The 23,215-nt window shown below is 44.3% G+C and overlaps 1 protein-coding gene across 1 annotated transcript in view; it reads right to left on the reverse strand.

The window, feature by feature from the left end:
- mcf2a (MCF.2 cell line derived transforming sequence a) overlaps nt 1–23,215 on the reverse strand; it is a gene marked incomplete at its 3' end in the record, with an annotated part of 44,355 nt that overhangs the window by 15,659 nt on the left and 5,481 nt on the right. Inside the window, exons 2-17 of the mRNA XM_080745450.1 lie at nt 18,118–18,186; nt 17,061–17,175; nt 16,135–16,225; nt 11,643–11,762; nt 10,655–10,771; nt 10,285–10,434; nt 9,687–9,802; nt 8,959–9,073; nt 8,686–8,805; nt 6,204–6,395; nt 5,550–5,741; nt 4,824–4,998; nt 1,721–1,797; nt 1,140–1,225; nt 957–1,023; nt 657–772 (exon numbers count right to left, since the gene is read on the reverse strand). Of these exons, the coding sequence (XP_080601576.1) occupies nt 657–772; nt 957–1,023; nt 1,140–1,225; nt 1,721–1,797; nt 4,824–4,998; nt 5,550–5,741; nt 6,204–6,395; nt 8,686–8,805; nt 8,959–9,073; nt 9,687–9,802; nt 10,285–10,434; nt 10,655–10,771; nt 11,643–11,762; nt 16,135–16,225; nt 17,061–17,175; nt 18,118–18,186 (1,918 nt within the window). The remainder of the gene's footprint in view (nt 1–656; nt 773–956; nt 1,024–1,139; nt 1,226–1,720; nt 1,798–4,823; nt 4,999–5,549; nt 5,742–6,203; nt 6,396–8,685; nt 8,806–8,958; nt 9,074–9,686; nt 9,803–10,284; nt 10,435–10,654; nt 10,772–11,642; nt 11,763–16,134; nt 16,226–17,060; nt 17,176–18,117; nt 18,187–23,215) is intronic.

Raw genomic sequence — 23,215 nt, forward strand, 5'->3', positions numbered from 1 at the left:
AAATAGCGTCCGGGTTGATGCGCTAACCACTGGTGTCCATATTATGTTGGAGCGTGTCATTTATAGGTTTATTTTTCATAAATAGTAGATCTGCACGCTCACAACGCATGATGATAAGATGATTTGTGAGCTTGTAGATCTGTTATTTTCAGCTAACAACGGTGTTGTGCGATGACATACCGTATAAGGGCTTGCGTGGCTTCAAAGAGAACCTACATATCGTTGCTGTCAGTTGGAAACCTCATATTTTGGACATATTATGTCCAAAACTGTTATTTTTCAGGAATAAAATTCACAAAATAAGAAAAGTAGCAGGATCTACAAGCTCAACGAGCTAATTTATCTGCTACTTTTGAATGACATTGTAGTATGATCATGTAGGGAATTAATTGATGAAAAAACACAAAACGTTAAGGGGATAATAGGTTTCTGTTATATTTTTTCTGTTTTTGAGGCTTCAGGCTGGGGCTGCGACTCTCTCTTACCACATATATATATGTATATATAAACATGCTTATATCTATGTGTCCAGCCCTTGTGCTTGTGTACAAACCATACTGTGCATGCATATTTCATGTCTAGCACGTACTGTATGCAGTGCACTGATGCGTGTGTGAGTGTTTAATGAGCAGCCCTTATGACTGCAGTGTCCTTGCCTGCTGTGGAAGTTGTAGATCTCAGGCATGTTGCCAAAGAGGACGTCCCTCTTGCTCCGCAGGATGGGGGGCAGCAGCCCCGACAGAGCCGGGTTGTCCATCTCCGCCCTGTAGCCCTGCCATGTCCATTACAGCAGCACGTTAGAACCAACCATCCAACACATTAAGAGGTTCATGAGAAAGCGATAAAACATGGAATTAATTGGAGAACTACTAAGTGAGGGCAGGTGTGATGCGGCATCAAAGCGCCGCCGGGAATTAACGGAGGACGCGCTGCGGTGTAAAAGCGAGTTGTCCTACCAGCAGTACTGACAGAAGCTCTTCCACGTATATCCGTTCCGTCTCTATGAGCTCCCGCATCACGTGCCTGTCTCACACACACACGCACACGTGAGATAAGAGTGCCAGAGGGGCATCATTAGCACTGAGCAAAGAGAATGAACAAGTAGATGAGCGGTGAGGACGGCCATCTCCCCCCCATACCTCCTCAGGAGGTCTGGACTGTCTTCTCCCTCTAGATTATATGACAAACAGCTCCTGTTCTCCTGATAGTCATGCATCACCTCGATCTAGACATACAGACAGGCAGACAGGCAGACAGACAGACAGACAGACAGACAGACAGACAGACAGACAGACAGACAGACAGACACGCAAACACACACACACACACACACACACACACACACACACACACACACACACACACACACACACACACACACACACACACACACACACACACACACACACACACACACACACACACACACAGAGAGAGAGAGAGAGAGAGAGAGTCAGATGCACACTTTCCATTTGGATTCAGGTGAAAAGTTATCTCTACACGAGTACAATATTGTCACATAATGAACCGCATGGCCATTGTAATAAATATATAGTCAAAAGATACACAGATGGCATTAGCCATGACATAGAGGAAGTGTGATTGACATACAGTAGTTCCTTCGACACACACAACAAACTCCTGAGTTTCAGTTCATCTCTCTCAGAGTTGAACTGGCACTCTGTATTTTGCAGTGTACCGTGTGTTGTCATAACCTCACCTTTCTAGAGTTGGGGCTCTTCCTTGACACCTTCTTCCCCGGCAGAGAGATGTCAAAGGTGAACTTCAGACCATCGCCTGTAAGAGTGAAATTAACACTGAGCATTTTAGCGTGTATCCTTGCAGAGAGAAGCCTCGTAGATTAAAGCAAAATAAAATCTCACGACTGAAAAGATTTTTTTAGGCAAGTCCTAATCTGCGATTTGTGAAACAGTGTGAAAGGAGCCCCACCATACACACATAAATAATTAGCACAATACAGTACGTAGAATTATGATGTCTTGTCAACCAGTTGAACCAGCCCTGGCAAAAAGCAGTCATTTTGTATTTTAAAACAACCTTTGATTTTATGAAATATCTGAGATCGTTAGGAGTTTCTGGAAGATTGAACAAGCATTCTATTGCTAGTTCGACCACTTAAAATACTCTAAAATAACGAATAACCGAAAATAGGATATTACAGCATGTGGCAGTGCAACTTGTTCTAGGCTTGCAGATAGCCTATTTTCGGTGCATGGCATGCTTTCATAGAAGACACGCCGACTTCTATGAAATCCGTTGTGGCGACTGAGAACTTTAATCCATGCGTCTTTACGCAGCATCTCTCCATGGGCTTTGATGGGCGCTATCTTGCGACTCACAACATGGCTGCTACATTACAAGTACAAGCTAAATCACAGATAATATCTTCATGGTTAGGCACAGATGATGTAGTAACCTCTACTTTATGGGATTCGCGTGCCCTGCCCGTGACCCTGGTTTGATCTCAGCAGTCTACAATAGGTTTAAAACACGTGTAATCAGATATGATGGGTGCTTGACTTCATCAAAAGGTAATAAGGACTGCCTCCGTTGAAGCAGCTTCCAGTGAAGTGAACATATAGAACACACATCTAAAGCAACACCTCGCATGACTGACTGTCAGTCGGCCTTTGATCATAGCTGCTGAAGCCGTAAATTACATTCAAAGCTCAAGATTGTGTATGTGCGATTATGTATGTATTGATTGTATGTATGTGTGTGTGTGTGTGTGTGTGCGTGTTGCCCCCATACAGGTTCTATATTAAGCTAATCGTGTGTATACAGTATGTGTGGAAGCATGTGCTGTATGTACATCATGCATGATATAAATCAAAGCCAACACGCCTCTCTTCATCTCTTCTCCTAAATGGATGTTCTCCAGAGCGTTGGCAGAAGTCAGGGAGAGCTTATATAATGAGCCTCTTTCCTCCTGGTAGTCTTCTCATTACTGTAGACTCCTATGGTAAGATCTGAGACGTATGATTGTCCTTGAAGAAGAACTGATGTTCTGAAACTAAATCTAAATAAAAGAGAAATGCACATGGAGCCCACTACTCTTAGATCTCTTAGAATTAGAACAAAAATCTTTACCGGCAATAATGGAGCTAGTCAAAAGCCTTTGTTTAAACCACATGAACCCTAGCATTCCCTATTCTGCGCATGTCATAATAGGAAAATAGAGAAAAGAGCTGGTGAAAATAGATGAACACTTGGTCAACATACAGTAGGTGAACATTTGGCAAAATTAAGCAAACATTCAGCAACAATAAGTCTTGTAGATCTGCTATTTTCGCTTTTGACACACAACTAAATATATAGGGTTTAAGAAATTAATTTCAAATGCACGCGCGCACACACAACTGAATAGAATATGGCACATGTAAGGGCACAGTGCCCAATACTCTCTCCCACATATCCCACACAGGCAGCATTAATTGGGTACTACGGTACATATATGGATGGCTCAGGCCCACCTCCTCTGAGGCCTACAGATGAAAGGTTCTTTACAGTATATGTGGCTCTGACACAGCTAGCATCCTGGCTCATAGAAGGCCTATCCGTGCCCAAGGGAAACTGTAATTATTTCACTAGCTTCCCTTGTTGTGGCTCATTTGTAAAAGGCCGAGCCCGTTAAGACACAGGAACGCTTTCCGTCAATGCATCCGGACCCTATGATGTTCACCACACAGTGCTAGCCTTCTGAGCCAGGGGCCAGGGGAGAGCAGCATCCAACTGGGACGGCAAACAGCAGAGGCCTGGACAGAGGCCCAGTGGACCTGGGTGATCAAAAGACCTGATGCATTTAATGTGCCGTGATGCTATAACAAAGACAATGTCCAATATACTCTGTGAGTAGTATATCATGTTACAGCATATATCGTTGCTGGTTACACATCGCCACTCTGACATGTTTCCTTTCCGACATGTCTCCTTTCCGACACTAACCCTATCTCTTACCCTAACCCTAAACACCAGTAAGACTCCCTAATCGGGAGATAAGCGACCGTCAGGTGACATGTATACACAAAGAGGGCTGTAAGTGGCATTGGTTCCTGCGTGTAGGGGGACGTGTAGACATAGTGTGTACCGATTTGTGTGATTTTAGGGCAAAATCTGTAGGAGCAGTGTCCAAAAATGTGTTTTGCAAGAATCGGCCTCATGGTGGCGCTAGAAGAGGGGCATGTGAGAAATGAGGGGTGGGGTCTCCGCGTTGCCTTGGCGGACGAATAGGTACCGGCCCCGGCTCTCCCGGACGCTCCTAGCCCGAGTTACGGCATTTTATGTGAGCTGCAGTGGAGGGGGTCCTCCACTGGGGGCTCTGTGGAAGTGTTGCCACTCCGACAATAAGAAGTCAATGTGGGAGTGGCAACACGTCGCAATGGAAAACCGTCACCATCGTTGCTGTCGGGTAGAAACCTCTTACTGTATCTCCAAATTCTAACTTGTGGGTTTTTTGTAAATTATGCCTTGCTTCATCAAACGGCGTCACACAAAAGTATCAAAAGTATATAAAGCTCGAAAGTTTGTTTTGAGCTTGTAGAACTTCTGCGCTTCATTGGTTAAATATTTATAATAATAATAATATGGAGGTACAAGGTTTCTGCCCGACTACAGTATAGCAGTTCTGGAGGACATTTTGAGTGTGTGTGTGTGTGTGTGTGTGTGTGTGTGTGTGTGTGTGTGTGTGTGTGTGTGTGTGTGTGTGTGTGTGTGTGTGTGTGTGTGTGTCCATGCGTGTGTGTGTGTGTGTGTGTGTGTGTGTGTGTGTGCATGCGTGTGTGCATGCGCGTGTGTGTCTCTACCATGCTTGGATGGGGAGAAGAGCGGGGACTTGGAACGTGGAGGGTTCTCGGGCCTGGGGGCCACCAGCTGAACAGGGCGGACATGTTTGTCAGCCAGCTTCCTCAGACACACCTGCCTGCTCTGGATCATTTCCTGCACCGAGGCGTGCTTTTCAAACGTCTTCACTATCTGGGCCTGAAGACAGGTTAGTGGCTTGTTCATTTTCAGGGTAGAAGGAGTAACTTACTGAGCATTATTGTCATTATTGTCAAGCAACTTAATATATTCTAAGGTTAATACAGTATGAGCATCAAAGCAATATTTTAAATACTTTTAGCACATATATTCCATACATTCCATAGGGTTGGACCACACATGGACAAATGACATCATCAACTTGCGAGAGGATTGTCCCCATGTCCCTATTGTTCCCAAACAATGACCCATTTGTGGGTCGCGGACACATTTTTTATGGGCCCCTTAATTTTTTCTTTCCTAAATTTAGTTTTTAATTATTATTATTTCAAAACATTTTCAAAAAACATTTCTAAAAAAGCTAAAACATTCATGAAATCAAAGACATTTTTTTAAGAAGTTGTGACTATAGCTGATCTACAAGCTCACAACGTGGCGCGAAGCAAAATGTTGTGCTTGTAGATCTACTATTTTTACTAGCTTGGGTCCCGGGGCAAACGTCTAATTTCTTGAGCTACCAGGTTTGGGAAACAGTGCAGTCGCTGGTATACCTGCAGCTGTGTTGTGATGACAGCCTCATACTCCATAGCCAGGACATCAGGGCCTGAGCTCAGCACGGACGGTGCATCCTCCAGGAACTTGTCGATGTCCCTCAGAGCAGCCTGAGCCCCCTCCTTGGACTGGAACCTGTCCACCAGCTGATTGGCCAACAGGTACGCTCCGTTGTCACACCAGCTCTGGGCCTGGACATGAAGAACCATCCAATGAGAGAGAGAGATAGAGAGAGAGATTGATGTGTGAGGGTGTGTCTATTTATACACACCAGTCGTTCTCAAATTATATATGTACTGTATATCAGCTATATTTTACATTTTTGAAAAAACCTTGAAAGTGTTTGAAAATGTTTTTGAACACAAATCTTCTCTTCTGGGGGGTCCCTGGCACAAAACAATTTCAGACCGGGGTCTGCAGCAAATATATCTATTTGGGGGTCCTTGGCAGAAAGAAACACAAGAAATAGCTAAAGTAGCAGATCTACAAGTTCAAAACGACCTGCAACTTTTGAGGCATTAATTTACGAAAGAACACAAAAAGTTAAAATATGGAGATACTGTAATAGGTTTATGCCCAACAGCAACGATATGCACGCACATTTATGTTGTTCAGTACGTGTTCACGCGTCACGTGCACACGGCCTCCGTTACCTGTCCGAGGCACAGCAGCAGCTGGTGTGTTTGTGTGAGGCGTGCGTGCTTGGCCTTGAGCGCAGCGCTGAGCGTGTCAGAGTGATGGCGCAGCTCGTTGCAGCGCTGCACGATGAGGACCATGGCGTAGTGGTGGCTGGCTGCCAGCTGGTGGCCCTGGAGGATGATGATCTGGGCTCGGCTCATCACCTCCTGACAATGTCACCGACGGATGGACACGCACGCACGCGCACACACAAGCACACACACACACACACACACACACACACACACACACACACACACACACACACACACACACACACACACACACACACACACACACACACACACACACACACACACACACACACACACACACACACACACACACACACACACACACACACACACACACACACACACACACAAGGTCCCCAGCAAAATAAGTTAGTAAAGCCAGCTTAGCCAGCTGATTAAAGCCAGCTTCACCACTTAACCCCCCCAAAATTGCTAATCTTTTTTTTAAGATTTGTTTTGGGGCTTTTATGCCTTCATTGGATAGGCCAGTAGACTGACAGGAAATAGGGGGAGAGACGGGGAGCGACACGCGGAAAATGACGTCCAAATCGGGAATCGAACCGGCACCGCCGCCAGCCATCCATGCCTATGTGACAATGCCTAAGTGGTATGCGCCTGGACCAGTAGGCCAGTGGGCACCCCCAAAATTGCTGATCTTACGTGCATTGTGGAGATGTTAGATCCGCAATTCTTTGAGTAATTTTGAACCATTTTTAACAACACACTCTCTGTACGTCGTCCTCAGACGAACCCTCCATCCATCGGCGTCTCCAGTCCCGATTCTCCGGTTCGTTCGTGCTTTCCTCACCAGTGTCTTTCCTTAGCGCATCCACGTAGGTACTGTAGGTAGTCCTACTGATCGACACCCGTGTGTTGGTTTCCACAGTACAAGCTTTCTGGCAGGACGTTCTCGGTTGTCGATGGCAATAACAGGCTAGTCTTATCTTCCTGACTGCCATCTTCTCTGACATATGTGGTAGCATCCCGTACAGACGCTTGTTGGTAATGTGTTTGATGTAACGTATGTAACGTAGCATTCTAGTGTACCGCACATCCAAGGACTTTTGTAGGGCCTGCATCAGTGTCCTCACAGCCATAAAGGAGAATGGACCGCAAAGCAGCAGAAAATAAACTGATCTTGATGAGTCGGCAGCTGGGGGGGAGGGGGGGGGGGGGGGGTGTTGGCACACTTTCTCGCACTGCTCATGCTAATAAGAGCTCTCCATATGAGCGCTTTATTTCCTCACTTTACGGTCCTGTGGAGTTGACCCATGCGTCCAGGTGTTTAAAGTCTCTGACCTCCTTTAGAGCAGTGCCTTCTTCAAGAATCTTCTCTTATGGGGGCCCCCCATGACACAAAATCTTTTCAGATGGGGGTCTGCAGCCAAATCCATATTCACGTGGTGGTCCTTGACATGAAAATGTTTGAGAACCACTGTGGTAAAGGGCCTGTAAGAGAGACACTGTCCAGTGTCCACTTCCAACAACCCTACACGTTGTCAGTCTGATTAAATGTATACAAAACATACAGTAACAGCAAACAGATAAAAGTATCCACAACAGGCTTTCACCTAATTACGGCATCTAAAATGTCAATCATAGTGGCAAACACCGCTCACACGAGGCACACAGAAACAAATCGTCTCTGTCTCTGTCCAAAACTGTTACTTTTCGGGATTCAAATAAAATAATTTGCAAAAGTACCAGATCTACAAGCTCAAAATGTGTCACTTTGCGCCATGGTTCGAGCTTGTGGTCTGGTACTTTTGTGTGACACTTTACTATGATCAAGGTTGTTCATTAATGGGGGCACGGTGGCACAGTGGTTAGCGCTTCCCCTCACAGCTAGAAGGTCCTGGGTTCGATTCCCGCCGGGGGACGCTGTGGGCACTGGGGGCGTGTTCCTCCCTCCGCGACATCAGCACCCACACCCTTGGTGGGGTTGGCGATAGGGCCTTTCTGTGTGGAGTTTGCATGTTCTCCCCGTGTATCCTAGGGTTGATTCCTTCACAAAAACATGCAGTAATCCTGGTCTCTATAATGCCTCCCCCTGGCCAGCTGGGGCGCCTGATGGAGGGGTTAACGTGTTCCTTCCACGCGCTACGTCCAAACCAGGGAAATCTCCACTGTCAGGTGAAAAGAAGCAACTTGGGCTCCTCATGCATAGAAGGAAGCATGAGGTCAGTCCGTTGTCTCCCCAGGCGCGGCAGAGGGAGAGCAGAGCCCAAGATTACATAGGCAATTGGCACTGGGTAAAAAATGGGTTACAAAATCGTGGGATAAAAATTATAGAAAAAACTAAAAGCTTGTAAAAAATAGAATACAGAGGTTTCTGCCCAACAACAGCGAAATGCTAAACATTTATTTTTGCAGATATAAAAGAACTCATGTTGCAGTGTAACACAGTGTGTGAGCCTCTCACCTGTGCGTGTGTGTCCAGGCTCTCCCACTCTCTCAGAGACTGTTCCATCTGAGCCACGGTGTCTCCTGATGACGACACCTCTCTCTCCTGAGATAGCAGGCGCTCCAGACACGCCTCCATCTAACCAGGAGACACACACAGGCAGATGGACACAGGATCCATGCACACACACACACACACACACACACACACACACACACACACACACACACACACACACACACACACACACACACACACACACACACACAATGTCCGGAACGGAATACTCACCTCCTTAAAGCTTTTTTCGTATTTGAGAAGCTGAAGGAACTGATGCAGTTTTAAATGATGCTTCTCAAAGAAGCCGTCAAAGGCGGCCTCCATGTCTCGGAGCTGAGCCAGGAGCCTGAACAGCAGAGGGACACAGAGTTGAGATCATATCAGTGTTACATGTGATTCACTTTGTGACATGCACTGATAATAAATGCGATTGAGAGACTAGGTTTAGATCAGGGGTTCCCAAACCTTTCTAAGCCAAAGACCTGACTATTGCGAGGAAAAAAGAAAGAAAGGGAAAATAGCATATCTACAAGCTCACAATGCATCGCCTTGCAATGTTTTGTGAGCTTGTACATTTTTCAAAATGTTTAGAATTATTTTGCTCCTACATCTGGCTTTGTCTGTTTGTCCTGTGTCTGTTTGTATGCCCATCAGGTCACTTTTATACCCATAATGGAGTTATGGAGATCCCTGTGATGCCAGGGGAACAAATCCCTTTTATGCCCATATATGGAGATCCCTGATGTCCACATCCCTGATGTCCACATCACTGTGGCACGACCTTGCCCTTTAGGGCGAGGTTGCTTGACGCCCTGAGGCGTCTTACTAGTATATACTGGGTGTGTGTGTACAGAATATACAGTATATTGTCATTTTCCTCTCCTTTCCAAATCCGCCCCAGGGCCTGGCGCCTCCCCAGCAGCCCGGTCTAACCCTGAGGTTTAGGTGTTGTTCTGTACCTCTGTACTGTGTGCCAGTCTAGCTTCACGTCCCAGTGGGAGTCCTCCTCTGTCCCCGAGGCCTCCAGGCTGGAGAGCAGGTGACGACCCTCCTTTGACACTGATCTGATGGCGTCCTGCACAAGAGAAGGGCTGTGTTAGTACTGTATGTAGAAGGCATGGACAACATTCACCACACCAGTGCACACATGAACGGGTGGGTAAATCATGTTCTGATGCTCTATCAAATAGCTCCCAAACTAAAAGATTTGTGTTAGAAAATTCAAAATCTTTCAAACAATTTTTTTTTGCTTGTAGATCTGCTATTTCCACTCATATATTGTCACTGTTGGACAGAAACCTCATATCTCCAAGTTTCAAATTTGTATGCTTTTTGTAAAGTAAAGCCCTACTTCATTGTACAAGTCTGTCGCACAAAACTGGTGAAAATAGCAGATCTAGACGCACACAGCACCTCACACCGTGAGGCGTTGTGTGCTTGTAGATGGCTTGTAGATCGGCTATTTTCACTGTTTTAAATCATTTTTAAAATAATAAATACAAAACAAACAGTTTTGGACATATAATTGAGATATGTAGCAATTGTGACAGGCCTAACCTTGAGCCTCCTGTATTTGTCGGTGTGAGTCTTCAGCAGGTACTCAATGGTGTTGCCCTCATCCGGCAGCTCTGTCTCGGCCAACTCTGTGCCAAAGGCCTGCAGCATCTGGGCTATGTCTTTCACTGTCACTGCAAAACTTTCAATGGCCTATAGGGGGGAGCAGAGACCACCCAAAAGAACAGCACAATGATGTCACCACTCACCCAAGACATATCACACTAGAATAGGTGTAGAACTAGTCGACAAGATATTTTAAATGATCTGGACCGTTAAATGACCCATTCATGGATGTGTACAGCATCAGATTAATATATAACATCCATGTATTGTTTCCAAACTTTATTTTTCAGTCCGCCTGCAGCCTTACCGTTCTTAGGACGATCCAGTCACTGTGGCAGTAGTCCAAAGTGCCACCAAACTCGGAGGTCAGTTGGTTCTCGTCAATGTAGCGCAGCAGGTCCGTGACAGAGCTCAGCATCACCACCTAAAAGAAAAGACGCACTGTGAGAACTCAGCAGAGTTTAGCTGGGCAACTTCTGCGTTCTTGTTTCAATAAAGTAGCCTACTACTGCATGGTACTAAAATGGATTGTTGGGCTGTGATTCCCAGAGCTTGGCTAAGGTGCATAATGAAGGTGAAATCTGAGGAAGTAAAAATCCTCTTAATGGTAGCTATTTGGTTCATGGATGGTTCTGCTCTAATCCACCTTGGTGGTGTGGGACATGCTATTTGGCCCTAAACAGAGAATACACCATGGCAGAATACCTGAGCAAGGTGGCGGACCCAAAACAAAGAAAAATCTTGACTAGGTACAGACTCAGTGAGCACAGTCTTGCAATCGAGAAAGGACGTCTCCCTAGAGAAAACAGACTTTGCACCCACTGCACACAAAATGAAGTGGAAACTGAGCTACACTTTCTAACCACCTGTCCGCTGTACCAAGACATCAGAGACACATACTTCCCACAGATCATAACCACCCAAGGAGTTTCAAAATATGACCAATGATGAAAAACTCCCATACCTGCTGGGGGAAGTAAAACAATGTGCAAACACAGCAGCAAGATTCGTGAGCTGCTGTGATAAGAGAAGGATATCAAATGGAACCCAACCACCTTAAAAACCATTGTATATATATCACTGCTCTGCCTGCACGTTACCGTGATGCATGAAAACTGTTTTCACCTGTACATATTTTGTTCTGATTGTTCTGATTGTATTGTATTGTATTGTGTACACTTCTGCTTTGGCAATGTAAACATATGTTTTCTCATGCCAATAAAGCCCTTTGAATTGAATTGAATTGAATTGAATTGAATTGACATGCTGTGTTAACGGAGGAGAATCTGCATTACTGGCATCTTCAGCATGAAGTCCTCCTGGCTGAAGCGGAAGCCCAGGTCGGTGACGGTGCGCTGGAAGAAGCTGGTGGGCCGCAGCACCAGCACCAGGTGGAGGTTCCCTGGGAAGGACGCCTGCAGAGAGACCACAACACGGCTGTCTTATCATACGTCAAACGTCATATATCCTTGTGCTTAGAGAGGTGGTGCCATCATGTTGTACTTTTTCTGTTTTGTATGTGTCTATGGAGAAAAAAAAGAGTTGAGCCGGAAGGCAAAGCTCTCTGTCTACCGAGCAATCTTCGTTCCTACTCTCACCTATGGTCATGAAGTGTGGGTCATGACCGAAAGTATAAGGTCGCGGGTGCAAGCGGCCGAAATGGGTTTCCTCAGACGGGTGGCTGGTATCTCCCTTAGAGATAGGGTGAGAAGTTCAGTCACCCGAGAGAGACTTGGAGTAGAACCGCTGCTCCTACAGCTGACTCCTAGGAGTCAGCTTAGGTGGTTCGGGCATCTAGTATGGATGCCTCCCGAGCGCCTTCCTAGGAAGGTCCTCAATGCACGTCCCACTGGGAGGAGACCCCGTGGCAGACCAAAGACCAGATGGAGGGATTATATCTCCAAACTGGCTTGGGAACGCCTCGGTATACTCCCTGAGGGAGTGGAGGAAGTTGCTCTGGATAAGGAAATCTGGAGGTCTCAGTTGGAACTGTTACCCCCGTGACCTGATTCCGGATAAGCGGTTGAAGATGGATGGATGGATGGATGTGTCTATGGAGTTTACATTACTCCCCCGGACAAATATGTTTTCCCTGTGTATTTTTGTTTCTTCCTGAAAGCCTTTGTGTCAAAAGACCCAATCAAAATACACCGCTTAAGGGACACACTAAAATCAATCCCTCCCCTTATTATCATGCGACAACAGCTGTTCAGGTGTGTGGCGCTAAACCAGGTATTGAACAGGAGAAAAGAAAACGTAATTTTAACACTTTCTTTACACCTTTTTAGGGGGCAAAATCATGTCACCCCGCTACAATGGTAAAGCAATTCCAATGATAAAGCTTGTGCGTGAGTCGTGACTTGTCACTCTGTACACTAACTTCTGGATGCATAGTTAAAGCACAGGAAGTAGTATCTGTCACAGGCAGCATTAACCAGCTACTGTATTTCGTTGTTGTCAGGTGGAAACCCTGTATTTATCATTTTAAAAATGATTTCAAATAGTGAAAACAGCCGATCTACAAGCACACAACGCCTCGCGGTGCGAGGCGTTGTGTGCTTGTAGATCTGCTATTTTCACTAGTTTTGTGCGACAGTCTTGTATGATGAAGCAGGGCTTTACTTTACGAAAGAACGTACAGATTTGAAACTTGGAGATACAAGGTTTCTGCCCGACAGTGACGATTTGATGCTCCCTGTATCCACAGCCTCAGCTGTCAGTCAAGGGATTTACTGTCAGAAGTCCCAGCCTAATGAGTGCAGGGATCAGAGACTTCAGCTACAAAGATGTCACAAATAACCTCTTAAACCCCAAGTGGTTGAGCGGAGTTCCCTGGGGGCTCTACAATAGTGTATTTTCTGCTGCTGTGTTGTGAGCTTGTCGATCTGCTATTTTCAACAAAAGCTTTCCCCATAATATGGATGCTGAGGTTTAAGTGGATAAGCTGCAGGACATCTGCAGGTCATTTAAGGGAAAGCACCCTGGGAGAACATGTATCAATTTGACATATCTGTGGTGAAATGCACATTGCTTATGAGGCAGAGGCTGCATTACACTGTAATATATCTCCAGCTTTGGCCAGTTGTGATGAGGTTGCAGTTTTGCAACATCAAAAGAAATAATGCATACATAAATAATAAGCTCTCTGGCATATGCTGTAGCTTAATGTGTAGCTCACAGTAATAACAGAATGACAGTTCATAATTAGTCTAAAATATGGCCCGGACATAACCTGGACATCATCATCTAATGAGGATTTTCACTGTAGCATTATTTAACATGATGATGCATTATTATTCAGACATTATGAGGTGGCAGTTCATGTATAATGTTGACAAAGTGCGTGTCTGACTGTCTTTAAATCACATCAATGCAATGCATGTGATGCAACTTTGCGATTGCATATGATGCAACTTCTGACATTCATTCGCCCTCAAGTAATTCTCCCCCCAAAAAACGATGACGAAGGGCTCGGGCGGCAGAAAGGAACATGCATTTAGAATCCACAGTAGTGATCATCACATGCAGTTGGATTTCAGTCAGGTTGCATTTAACTGAAACAATTGCATGACTAAGCGGAATCGGGATTCCGCACCGCAGTGCTACAGAGTCGTCAATCGTCAGCAGCTGAGCTGAGCTGAGCTGCAGCCGGTCGTTGCGATCTGATCTCCTGCCTCTGCCGCAGTTACCCAACCCTGCACCCAAAAACTTCATCGTAACTCTTTTAGACGGTAAATTAAACTAAAGCAGCGGCTCGTTTTGTTTACCGGGCTCCTCCGCATCTTGGGCATCCCTCGTCGATTAAAACTCTCAGTCATCATCATCGTGTTCGATGCCATCTCCGCGGTGCAAAAAAAGAGATTAAAACAATGCTGTGCTTGCCAAGCCGCCCTCGCCTGTCCCGTCCGTAAATCGCCACCCAAAGTATTCTACTCCTCTCGGCTCAGGCTGCTGGCTGCCTTCACGGCGACGACGCCGCTCCCGCAGAGAGAGAGAGATGGTAGCGCCCTAACTGCACTCTCTCCCTCCCCTCCCCACTCCAAGATCATCATCATCATACTGTCCTTTCCTCGTCGCTCCACGAAACGGAACGTCATCAGGACATACCCCCAGTATTTGCTTGCTAAAGCATTTTTTTGTTGCAAGAATTCTGTCACAGCATGTAGGAAGGGTCAGGGACAGCTATATGCTACCTTTGCAGTGATTACACTGAAGCCCGTTTAGCCCGAGAAAGTTTTCCTTGCTAGTTGCATTTTTAATAGGCTACTTAATATATCATATGTATCATATACACTTTAATATTCTTACGATAGACAAGTCTGAAGTCTGCATCATATACATTGCATGTGATGTGACCATAAAGTCCGATGGTTCAGTAGATCAGCACCATGGACAGCAACTCCCAAGTTCAAGTTGCCTGCTGGTTCAGCAATCAACACATGGAAATATCCATTATCAGGAAATATCATGATTCAGGAAATGTGCAACGTCTGTGTCTGTCTGCATAAACGGTCGATATTTCCCCGGCCCACATGATGTCCACATAAAGTCTCACACAAAAAAAAATCAAACCTCGGTTCGAAGTGGAGCGGTGAATCTGAGCAGCTATACCGTGTGTGTGTGTGTGTGTGTGTGTGTGTGTGTGTGTGTGTGTGTCTAGTTTGCACAATAGTGCCATAGAAGCTGTTTGTGTGTGTGCCTGCACAACAGCGCCCCTCCTTTAACTTGTGTGTTGTGTAGAGGTCTTCACGGGTCCAATTTATAATTTGGAATTTCAGAACCGTTACCCGTCTCGCCCCGAAACGTTACGGACCCGGTCCGACGGCCCCGTACTATTAATATGCAAATTGGATCCGATACCCGCGCAGAATGAGAGGTCCGAGACCCAAACCTGTGGCCCCGAATGCCAACGTTATTATATTAAGAGTTGTATGAGACTACTTTCTTACCTAAACGTCGCCATGGTAATGGTTGCAGACACTGCTGCTGCGTTCAGCCATGCTGCGCGCCTCTCCTCACAACAAGATGTTTTCCCAGACCAGTAAGTCAATCATTGCGGACAGTTTGTAAATACAAATAAATCCATGTTTTCTTTATTCCTTCTTCTCTGGCTAGCCAATGCTAATGCTATCATTTTCTGTCGCATGTGTTGTTGTTGTTTATAGTCTGCTTTGAAGTTTCCATTATATGCTTTGCAGAGCATGACAAAACGCGATGACAACTCCATTGTGAACCACAAACCAACACGTTACGTTAATATCACATCTTTGATAATAATAATATAACTGCCCCAGACACGCAGACAGTGTCTCCTCTAAACAACTTCATTTCACTATCTAGGCTTAAGATTACATGCTGTATCATTTAGGGCCATCTGGTGGCGAAATTGTTGTAGTGCACCTGTGCACATATTATTTTCAATTTCGGCTGACTCGGTTCCCCTCGGGGATCAGGAACCGGCGATTTCACTATCAGATACCCAGGACCCGGGACATACGGCGGCGGCACCGACCCGGCCCCGACCTCACTGCGCATAAACGGCCCCGTTACCCGGTTCGGGGCGGGTCGGACCCCGGGTAATTTCGGACCTCGGGTGGATCCGAAGACCTCTAGTGTTGTGTGTGGCCACTCAAGGTATTGCCAGGCTACAGACATACCCAGCCAGCCAGCCACATAGCCAGCCACCCACCCACCCACCCACAGACATACCTGTCTATTGGGAGCGCTTTCACCGCTCCAAAAAAGCAAAGGCATTCTAGAAAACTAGAGAGAATGTATCTCGCTCACCGCTATTCTGGCAAGTGCTGTTTTAATAGAAGCCCAGGTATCCAGTCTTCGATCTAAAATGATGATGAATTTTACCCCTGGCTGCCTTTTTCTGCAATCACAAACAAGAACATTATTTCAGTTGTGTGTATAATGTAGTCAGTGCTTTTTGATCAAAGTAAAATGTCAAAAGTATAACTAACTTAAGTAAATAGCCTAAAATGTCTGATAAACTTGACTGATAAATTCTCCTAGGCTACAGTGTAGATGACAGGCCTAAACTAGTGACAAACATGTATGGACATGTGGAAAGTGCACATGCAATAAATTGCATCATGATGACAGTTGAAAACATTGTCATAAGTTGATCTTTTGCAGTGCTGTCAAGGACCCTCATAAATATTGTATTTGGCCATGGAGTCCCCATCTGAAAACGTTTCATGCCAGGGACCCCAGAATAGGGTTTGTGAGAAGAAAATAATAATAATTAATTCAAATTTCCCAAATATTTTTTTTTTCCCCAAACATTTTTTAGATAAAAAAAAGGAGATTTACAAGCTCGCAGGGGCACGAAGTGACGCGCTGTGCACTTGTAGATCTGCTATTTTGGAATACTGTAAATGGATACAGTGTTGTGATTCTATGTGATTCTATATTAACACTTTTTGCTGAGGACCCCCTCGAACCTCCCCAAGGACCTCTAGGCCCTGGGGAGTTCACTTTGAGAAGCACTGAGCTTTTGCACCAGACCACAAAAGGTTGCCATATTAGCATATACTCCACTAGGACAGGTATATGAGCTTGTGCCTTGAGAACACTGGGCAAGTTGTGCACAGAATATAAACTCTGGAGTAGTCAATACTGCATTGCAGGGAACAGAGAGAGGGGAGGGGGCAATGGACTGACACGGAGAGCGAGAGAGAAGAGGTTTAGGGAGGCACACACACCGAGGTATGAGAGTGAGGTATGTTAAAACTTTGGCTAAAGCTTCCTCCGGGATGTCGCTGAAAGCAGAGTATTCTGGGAGAGTGATGATGACGCTGGAGTCTTCTCCTCGACCTCCTGCAAGGGAAAACATGGAACCATCAACGATTTCCACACTTCTGCACAACAAACCAATGTTCAGGAAAGCTGCACAGTGTGGCATTTGCCTCACTGAACATGCATCAACCCATCTGAAAAGTCTAATAATAATATAACAGTATTGCTTCTGAGATTCTGAAATTATATAATTTAACCCAGTGGTTCTCAAAGTGGGGTTGATGGGGGTTCCAGCTAGGGAGACCCCAGCAAAATGTGTTAATACATTTGAACCCCCTTTATCTATATCTTATACATTGGCCATTCAAAAATAGCAGCAAGCTTGTACATCTGCTATTTTTGATTTGTAGAATCATTAACACTTAAAGAGATATTTCACTTTCAAAAACCTTTTGGTAATGTTATCGTATAATCAGGCTTTTATGAACAGGCCGTGTTTTTCTTCGATAACCTTTTCCATTTATTTTTAGTATTTATTTATTGTATTAATTTTTTTCCATTTTCCCAAAGAACTATTAAAAATAACTGAAAAAGGTTATTGAAAAAACACTGTCTGCTCACGTATCAGGTGAGCAGACAAATGAGGTATGAGTCACCAGAAAAAAATAAATGGTGTTTTTAATGAATCTATCATGGTTAAAATGGAGTTTGAAGTTACAATGGGTGTGTATGGGGTGAGGCCCTGGGCCTGGAAGGCCGGATAACATTTACATCAAATATCTAAATATTGAATCAAGCAAATTAAAAACTGTTCAGGGTGTTCATAAAAGCCTGATTAGATAAAATGATCAAAAGTTCTTTTGAAAGTGAAATATCCCTTTAATGTACTCTTTGGGGTGTCCCTGGAACAAAACACTGTCAGATGGGTGTCTGCAGTATATCAGTGTGGGGGTCCTTGGTATGAAAAGGTTTGAGAACCACTGATTTAAACACACAGCAGGTTGTTGAGTGAAAAGCCCTCACCTGACAGATATGCCACCTGTTTCTCAATGTAGCCCCCCACCTCCTTCATGCTGACAGGGACAGTCACCTCTGAAAGAGGAGATATAGACATTAGAATTGTTAAGAAAAACAACAGCAGCAAAACAAAGGCTTCAAAAGGAGTGGCACATGCTGCATACCGCAAAAGTCAATGTGAATGCATACAAAATCTGATTGGCCCTCATGTTTCTGCAGTTTTGCATGACACTTAACTTTTTATGGGTTCCTTGCATTGACTGCAAATAGTTATTGATGGGTGCAAACTGCTGCCCTCTTGTGGTAGATATAAACACTGCATTACATTGTAATTCATAAGGCATCATCACCATCAGTAGATGCCATTGAATTCATTAACAATGCCATCTATTGGAGAAGGTGGTTATAATGCTGCACTTGAACTGCAATTGATGCAGTGCATTAAAGTTAATTGGCCGATTTTACTCTTGCTCATGCTTGGTGACATGTAGAATGATATGATGATAATGATATGATGGCATACACTGTTATTATTATCAGCTTATGAAAATAACTGGCCAGTAAAAACCCACTGTCAGAACAGTTCAACAGGGCATTAGATGTAACATTTAGATGACCTGCTGCTCTTGGCATCAGGTAGCAGTGTAGTACTCATCCAGTCTGCTGTGAGAGGAGAACACACTAAAATCATGTCTAACACATTCCAATAGGCAACAAGCAACATGCAGGTTTTTTCTTTTCCAGAGCAACATTTTTTGGGTTAGGTTTTAGTGTGCCTTTTAGTTCTGTATATATATACTGTATATGTACATTATATCACAATTCCCAAACTATCACAGGCTGTAAGCCTCAAAATACTGTATCTTTTTTCCATGCTTTTCTAGATTTTCCAGAACTTTGAGAAAGCATGTTGGAACCTCAGTGCTCCTCTTCTATTAACCACATGAACCCTAGCGTACCTATTCTTGGCATGTCACGCAAATAGTCTGTGAAAATAGGTGAACATTCTACAAAAATATGAAATCTACAAACTCAAGTGTCGTGTTTTGGTATGCGTTGTGAGCTTGTAGATAATCTATTTTCATTTGGTGTAGAGGGAAAAAAGGAGGGGACCAAGTATAGATGCCTAGTAGAGTTGAGGTGAACAACGTTTCCCCTGTGTAGGCCTTCACCAGGTTCATACAATGACGAAACGTTGTTCATTATTTTTGGTTAAATAAATGACGGAAGAGCAGATTATCGTGCGGACATTCCCTTTTTCCAACACCCTTTAAAACTATGGGGTTGTGCAGCTACCTTTTGTATAACCTACACACACACAGTCACTTAGTATCAGTTTTGGTGTAAATGTCATAACCATAATAGCATGTGAGAAGAATCATTTATTAAATTATAATTCATTTTTGAGGCATTATTGCTTTGTTTTACATTGTACAACAGTAGAGAGATACAGGATAGAGAGGTGTAGATAGGAGGAGGGCATGTGACACAACATGGCTATACTGGAAACCAGCATGGCATTCTTATGGGTCACTGCCCATGACTGGTTGAGTGTATCACATCAACCTCGACTCAACACCCTCAAATGACATTTGGTGGAAATACTGATTATGTCAGCAAAAGTAGCAGATCCACAAGCTCGAAATGTGTCACAAAGCGATACGTTTTGAGCTTGTAGATCTGCTACTTTTGAATTTGAATCCTGAAAACATACAGTATTGGACATACAGTATGAGGTTTCCACCCGACAGAGAGACGATATTAAGGCTAGGTCTTTATAATGTAATTTATAATGCAATGCAATGCAAAAAGATCAACAAAGATCTTTACCACAGCAACAGATATGCGTGCAGACAGCACAGGCAAACCGACTCCATCATGGTAGCAATAACTCGCAGCTTCTTTTTTTTTTATGCATTTCATTCATAATAGATAAACACATTAAAAATAAATTAGAACCGAGGCAGAGGGAAAGACATACAGGAAAAGAGATAGAGAAAAAGAGAGATGTTGACAGAGAGGGAGAAAGAGAGAGAGAGAGAGAGAGCGTGTGCGAAAGAGAGAACCTAAACAGGGAGGTGTCCGATTCCACGTGGCTACTACAGGTAACACGGAGGCGGGCTTGTCTTGTCAGGGAGCAGGTAAATGAGCTCCACTGGTCCTCCTTTAATATTTGATGTGTGTCTGTCAGAGAGATGTGGCGGGCCAGAGGAGGACCACGGCCCGGCCCGTTCACACATAGATGCGGCGCTAAAGTTACAGTCTCAGGTTTAATAGAACACTGGGGCTGGTGGTGTGACAATGGAGCACAGGGTTTAGACGGGCCTTACGCACATAACTCTCGTGTTCATCTTCATTTTCCACTGCGAGAGATTCATTTGGATTGTCACGTTACACTATGAACGCTAAACTAAGTGCAATTACCGTCACCTACAGAGACCAAAACAATTTGTAGCCTATAGGGAGATGGAAAACAGTTGTATTTCTGAATGTGTCCATTACCGTAACAGGAAGAGATACTAAATACGATTATTAACATGAATATGATTATTAGCAATACTGATTCTGAAATTAAGAATGACGCCAATCAATTAATCATATTAATGACAGTGCACACACACACACACACACACACACACACACACACACACACACACACACACACACACACACACACACACACACACACACACACACACACACACACACACACACACACACACACACACACACACACACACACACACACACACACTGCAGCTTCTTCCTTCACTGCAGAGCTCTTACAGTACTTGATCAGGGGGAGGAGATGCTTGCACTGCAAACTGCAATGTTTTTCATATGGATGCCAGACTCCAGTCTCTGGAGGTCTCGCTGCTCTTGCTTGTTTACTCTCCTCTTCATGTAGTGCTTCTCTGATCTCTGTCAAAACAAATGTCTGCCAATCATATACTTGTCTGGTAATCGCTAGGGAATAGGGATGCATATTTCAGCACATACAGTACAGTATGTAATATTGAAATGACCGTATAGTAACAACCGCACTTTTTAAAGTTGCATGTGGCCGCATTTGTTTCTTAGATTAGGTGGTTCTTACCTAGGTTTGTATTCACGTGGCTACATTTTAAACGCGCTGAAAAATACATTGCACGTTTTTATTTTATTGCCAGATAGTGAAGTAATACTCCTCTAATATGCTACCTCAGAGCAGGCGTTATGACAGGCTAGTGTGGGGTGAAAGTCAAATAATCTCTGTTTGCTCTTCTGTCCTTGCCCATTCCATTTAACAGCCAGCATGGCTGGAGCCACAGATTGACTGGCAGCTGAACCGATCAAGGCCCAGGCTGCCTCCTACAGCACAATGCTTATCAGGGTGGGCTGTTGAGCAAACAGATAGGCATCCGTATGGACACAAACATACAATGTTTGTGAAATATTAAACCCACACTTGGTGATGCCCTATGGATAGGACTTGGGGCCCGGATAACGGCTATGGCTTAATTTGTGTTCAAATCAGATGTAGACCTATGTACCATACAGCACGAATACTTAGGTGTGACTCGTCTAATATTTGCTTTAGTAGCTGATTCACTCGGTCTAAGTGAGATTCCTGTTGGCCTGTGACATCAGACATCACTTAATAACCTATGCAGCAGCCCAGCTCATTCTCAATGGAGGCTATAACTTTCTAGGCTTGTGAAGGCAGTGCAGCACACCAAATGGATGTGCGTTGACTCCTCAGCATCTCTTGTGTAGTCACAGGAGATTCGTGAGCATGAAATCAGTTGCAGGGCAAAAAAAATCCCAGCTTACACACACATACAAACGTTCATGGCACACAAAGACTTGAGCTTACACTGCTTTTAGGTCAGCAGATATTTTTTACTAAACCAGGCTTCCAGTGCTAAGGGGATTAGACTGGTGGTGGGTTGCTATGGTGTGCATTGCAGGAAAAAAAGAGTTGGCGGAAATCCCACTTCCCACCATGCTGTTTTTTCTCTCTCCCATTATGTTAGGAGAAGCCTGCACGTTTGGCACTTTATTTGTCTTTTCTATACAGTTCAAGTCAAAATACATTCACAGTCACAAAGTCAGAATCCAACCAGTGGCCAGAAACTCTATCCACCGGATACGGGGAAAGAAGCATCAGACTTTTATGTGAGAAGTAGATCTATTTATGGATGATGCTTTTTTAGCGACTACAGAGGGAGAAAAGTTCCACCTGGACTTATGTAGCTCTTGAGAAATGTAATCTACCCGTTCGGTACAGCTCAGTGGAATGCGAGCACAGCTTTAGCCTGATTAACCTCATCATAACGTCACTCCATTCATGACTTTCTACGTCACGTGTGTTGGCTCTGACGTTTATCAGCCAACATGGGAGGTGGTGGTGGTGTTGGGGGGCTGAGGTGCACTCCCCCCCACTAATATAGCACCACAACACTGCCCTCAATTCATGATTATTGTACAATTGCAACGCTAAAAAACTTTAGACCAGCAAAATCCCCTGGAAAACAAAGATCGTTGAGTAGAAGATAAGTCTTCTACTTAACGTACTGGCAAACTAGGAGATCAATGCATGTTTATGATACATTGATACAAGCAATGAGACATATGGCTTAAATTGAAATCTGGGATAAAGTTTTCACATGAGCTGAATGAGTCACATTCTTTAACTGATTAAGAGAAAAGGCTTGTCTACAGAAAATGCTTGTCTACAGAATTTGATATTATTGGCTCGAGAATTGCTGGTCTGAAAAAATAAATCAAGCTGCTCAGTCTGCTGTATTATGGTAGTATAGTAGTTGTAGTATTCAGTCTGCTGTATTACAGCAGTACAATAGTAGAAGTAGTAGCATCTTCTTTATTACAAGTAGCAGTATCTGGTATCTGAAGTATTGCAGTATGTAGTAGTAGAAGTATGAGCTGTATTACAGTAATAGTGGTATATCCAGTATTGTCTAGTGTAATATTACAGCAGTAATACAGCAGTAGTAGTATCCAATTGTGAATCCAGATGTGGAGATGATGTGTGTACCAGTGATGGAAGAGGATCAGAACTTCCATCAGACATCCTCTCCTGTCTCTGTGGTTCAGCCCAGGT

The sequence above is a fragment of the Nannobrachium achirus genome (genome assembly GCF_963921795.1).
Source record: "Nannobrachium achirus genome assembly, chromosome: 17".
NCBI lineage: Eukaryota > Metazoa > Chordata > Actinopteri > Myctophiformes > Myctophidae > Nannobrachium > Nannobrachium achirus.